Raw genomic sequence first — 4,640 nt, forward strand, 5'->3', positions numbered from 1 at the left:
TAGATAACATTTAGGTTAGGATTATGATTACAGCTATCACGTTTTTCACACGCAAATCAACTTTAACAAACGGGTATGTTACAGGCATAGGACAAACGACAATGATCGTAGTGGAAATAAATTTTCCAACATTATGTGGAAAATATGGAAAGAATTGTAGTGGAAAGAAAATAGTCGTTTAGGGCATTACTGTTGTCCAGTCAACCATGCACTCCGCTATTTACTTCAACGTGGCCTTTTCATTCCTTAATATCTTCTTCTTCTTGTGATGTTTGGGTACCTAGTTTTTCGCGAATAGAAAATGTTGTTGCAAACGCAAATGGATTGTCGAGTGTTGGTTCTCTCTGTAATTTGTGTATGTATGGTGGGCTTCACTTCTGCTGCAGAATGTGTTCCTGAGAAGTGTGGTAATTGGGAAGTGAGTTACCCTTTCTATATTAATAATTCTGATTGTGGATACCATGGTTTTCAGATCAATTGCACCATGGATAACTCTACTGGGAAGATGGCTCTATTTCTTCCTGCGGATATCGCAGTAAGAGATGGTGATGGCACTTCAACAGCTTATTTTAAGATTATGGAGACCAATCATTCTGGTTATATTGTCATTGATTCGAGTTCCCTTAAAGCGTCTTCGTGTCAGCAAGAGGCAGACGCATTCAAGCGATTTCACTTACCTGGGCCTTTCTATTTTTCCATGTCGGATAAATTTGTGGTGGCTGGTTGCAATACAACTGGTAATTACACATACGGGGACCGAAGGGGAGAAGCCAGATGTATCTCTTCATGTTACCCTCAAATTGATCCACCATACTGCCGCTATGGCTGTTGTGAAATTACTGTTCCAGATAATAATTGGAAGATAACATTCACAAGCGAAGGCGAAGGTGATGGAATCTGTGGCTTCTCTACCATAATGGATCCCTCCACCTTCAGGGTAGCCGACAATAAAACCGATCTCTCTTGGGGAGATGTTCAGAAGGCTTATTATGGTCTGCGCTTGAACTGGGGTATCGGCGATATGAATTGCTCAATGGCTGAAGGAACTGAAGATTATTCTTGCTCCACTAACGCAAAATGCCTCGCCTCTCCGTCAAGAAATGGGCACGTATGCGGATGCCTTCCTGGATATAAAGGATCTGGTTACTTTAACGGTACTCGTTGTATAGGTATTATCTTCGCCTATTTCTTAATTTGAACCATAATTAGTGTTTCATGATCATTTCTCCTTCAAATCTTAGACATTCTAATGATAATGATGATGTGTTCAGACATAGACGAATGCAGTAGTGAAGGGGTCAATATGTGCGTGGGAGTAGAGGATGGAGGAAAATGCACTAATTTGGAAGGTTTCTACAGTTGTTCATGTGCGAAGGGATATATAGGAGACGGCTTTCGCAATGGGACAAGATGTGTATCCAAAATCTCTAACGACCTCAGAACTGCAATCATAGGTGAGCAATTATCGTCTCTTTGTGTGTTATTTTCCATTTTTCTTAAAACAACAAAGTCTGTAAAATTTTCTCTGCTTGGTGAGAGCGCAGGTTCTATTTCATCATTCGTTGGAGTTTCTGTGGTAGCTTCTGGACTATTATGGTGGCGGAGGATACGTCGTTTGGAAAATGCGAGATTGAAGAACTTCGAGGAGAATGGCGGGAAAGAGTTGGAGAATCTGCTCGATTCCATGGGAGGGAAAAAAAGCCTCAAACTGTTTTCTGAAAGAGAGCTGGAAACAGCTTCCAAAAATTATTCAATGATAATAGGGAATGGTGGCTTTGCAACTGTCTACAAAGGAGTTCTTGAGGATCTCACACCCATAGCAATTAAAACACCCAAATCAATTTCAAAAGAGGAGTTTAAGAACGAAATTGCAATTCTGTCCCATATTAGTCACAGAAATGTAGTGAAATTGTTCGGTTGTTGTTTGCAAACTAAACCCCCATCTGTTGTATATGAATTTGTTCCCAATGGGACAGTGTTTGAGCATCTACATTCCAAAGAAAAGGAATTGTCATGGGAGACAAGGCGCCAGATTGCCATTGAAACCGCAGAAGCCATAGCCTATATACATGATCAAGCCTCTCAACGCATTTTCCATCGGGATATAAAATCTTCAAATATTTTGCTAGACAACACATTCACACCAAAAGTAGCAGACTTCGGTATTTCTCGACTACGTCCTTCAGCTGATGGGCAGTTGAGCACCAGGCATTGCTCTGGCACTCCAGGCTATATGGATCCTGATTTTAAGACTAGCAACAAATTCACAGACAAGAGTGATGTTTTCAGCTTCGGTGTAGTTTTGGTGGAGCTTCTCACTGGTTTGAGGCCGTTGTTGTCTACCGGTAATTTGTATGACTATTTCCTGTCTAAAATAAATGACAAGTGCCTCACTGAAATTTTAGATGTAAAAGTGAAGAACAGGGAAAACCAAGGGCAGATGGAAAGTATGGCAAGCTTAGCACAAGAATGTTTGCGAAAGGAAGCAAAATCAAGGCCGTCGATGAGAGATGTAGTGGATAAACTTTACTGGATAAGATTTGCTACAAAAGAGTCTAGTGATCTAAACCAAGCTGGGCTAAACTGTGATACTTCGCCAAGTACTAGTGATAATTTCAACAGCGTACCAAATTGTCCAACAGCTGCTTCAGATTGTCCCTCTTCGATAAGAATCTCTTCAAAACAGTCGAGGCTTGCGGAGCACACCAATAATCCTACTTGTTACCACAGCCTAACAACTTATCCAGATTGTCCTACAACTAGTTCAAATTGTCCTACAACTAGTTCAGATTGTCCTACCACTCCATTCCTTCAGATTGAGATGTCAGATAAGCATGCTCGATGATTACAGCAATTCACAACCGAAGAAGCAAACAAGGCGAGGCATTATATATTTGCATTCGATTACACACGTATTTTTTTTCTAGTGGCAGGCATTTTCTAGGCAGTTGGTCAAAGTTTATTATCTTGGTATGATGCAACAAATCATATTTACCCTAGTGTTTTCTTATTTCATCCAATATATGCATGCTTGTATTTTGCCAAAAACAGCTACTACAGTTACGACGTGTTTAGTCTCCTATTACAGTTACATTTTGAAGTGTATGCTTGGTGCAAGGAGAACAAGTTGTAATTATGCATAATCTTATAGCAATAATATATATGTTTTTAATGGTGTTTATATAGTTTATTATCTACTTTTTACACCTTTTTTTTTCTCAATTTAAATATGTTGAAACATGTACATTGAAACTACATTTTAAATATCTTTAATATCTTTGTATATTGTTTTTTAAATATAAATAGTTTAGATCAAGAAGATAATTTAATGTCTAAATATGTAAAGATACAAAATATTATTAAACTATAAATAATTTAAATATAAGTTTGTATATAATTTATAAATTTTAATCTTTAAAATATTATATATTCGTATTATGTAGTAAATATATACTCAATTGATCAATATATAATTATGTACACATATTAATATAATCATTTTTTTATCAGTGTGATTGTTTATGATATGAATATTTGATGCAAGATCATCAAGAGTGTAAGGGCAATCTTGCCTCGATCAAAAGTATTTATTTAATTTTGTTAAGTTTTGTATTTTCAATAAGGGCTAAATGCAAGCTATCATATGTTTGCATGCACATAGGAAAGTCTCCAAGGGGACATAATTGGTGGAAAATATTTAATGTTTATGGCCTATGTGTAAAGAGAATAGTTATTTTCTAGATTGGACACATTTTTCTATTATTAATAATACAAAATAAAGAAAATCCCCATATTACCATGGAATGGGGAAGGAGAAAAGTCATGCACTCACATGTATTGAGTGGATGGGAAAAGACACCTCTTTAGGTGCATACTTTTAAAAATTAAAAAGACACCACCTTAGGGAACTTCTTAGAGAATTTTATTAGTAATCTATTGGCTATGTGTTGTATTTATTGATTTCCATGTCTTATTTTCTAAAGGGGACATTGGATTTTAAAGGGGCACAAGAATGCTATTAAAGTGAGGTTTGGTCTAGTGTTTAGGTATACAAAGTTGAGTGGATCGTGTAGAATGGAGTTGATCATTCAAAGGTAGTGATCATTGAAAAATGGGAAGAATTCTCCTTCATTTGGGAGTTGAGTAGTTCTAGCATGTTGGATTGGTAAAGCCCACGATGGTAAGTCTTGCAATTTATGAATATTTTTGTTCTATTATATTGAAGTAATAGAAAATCAATTATTTACATTCTTTTAATTTATATTAATTATTTTATGGTATTCTATGGATGAATCTTGGGTGAAGTAACCCTCATCTTGTGTAAAAAAGCATATGCTTGGACTGTGTTTGGGGAGTCCCCTACATCATGTATCAAAGAAAGAGTTCTTAAATGTGCTAATAGAGTCCCAAGTATGAGAAAGTTTGCACTATTAAGACCTGAGGGTGGAGTGTGAGAGATTTTTCATCTAGATGTATGTGCAAGTTGCAAGAAGAGCTAGTTAGAGGTGTTGTTGATCAGAAGTTCTTATATGAGTAAATAGATCATCGAGTGTGAGGGAGTTTAGAATAGAACCTCAGGATTTTAGTAAGAAGATTCATGTTGAGTCTCTTGGATTATTTGAATATAAAAAAGAGAAAGA

General features: G+C 36.6%; 1 protein-coding gene across 2 annotated transcripts; it reads left to right on the forward strand.

The window, feature by feature from the left end:
• The first annotated feature begins 229 nt into the window (after positions 1 to 229).
• Positions 230 to 3,172, forward strand: LOC131032740 (wall-associated receptor kinase 3-like). Of its 2 annotated transcripts, none has more exons than XM_057963784.2 (3): positions 230 to 1,169; positions 1,272 to 1,454; positions 1,545 to 3,172. In XM_057963784.2, exons 1-3 carry the CDS (start codon positions 302 to 304, stop codon positions 2,843 to 2,845), a joined length of 2,352 nt encoding a protein of 783 aa, XP_057819767.2. In that variant the 5' UTR covers positions 230 to 301; the 3' UTR covers positions 2,846 to 3,172. The 2 variants fall into 2 exon arrangements, with proteins under 2 accessions (XP_057819767.2, XP_057819768.2); XM_057963785.2 differs by having other exon boundaries at positions 1,581 to 3,172.
• Positions 3,173 to 4,640: the final 1,468 nt, after the last annotated feature.

This window comes from Cryptomeria japonica, chromosome 5 (assembly GCF_030272615.1).
Source record: "Cryptomeria japonica chromosome 5, Sugi_1.0, whole genome shotgun sequence".
Classification (NCBI taxonomy): Eukaryota; Viridiplantae; Streptophyta; class Pinopsida; order Cupressales; family Cupressaceae; genus Cryptomeria; species Cryptomeria japonica.

Bases quoted from the DNA above. Each gene is read 5' to 3' on its own strand.
- LOC131032740 (XM_057963784.2), top strand. From the start codon at position 302: ATGTTGTTGCAAACGCAAATGGATTGTCGAGTGTTGGTTCTCTCTGTA. The intron at 1,170-1,271 runs GTATTATCTTCG...TGATGTGTTCAG, and splicing joins TAACGGTACTCGTTGTATAG to ACATAGACGAATGCAGTAGT. The intron at 1,455-1,544 runs GTGAGCAATTAT...GTGAGAGCGCAG, and splicing joins CCTCAGAACTGCAATCATAG to GTTCTATTTCATCATTCGTT.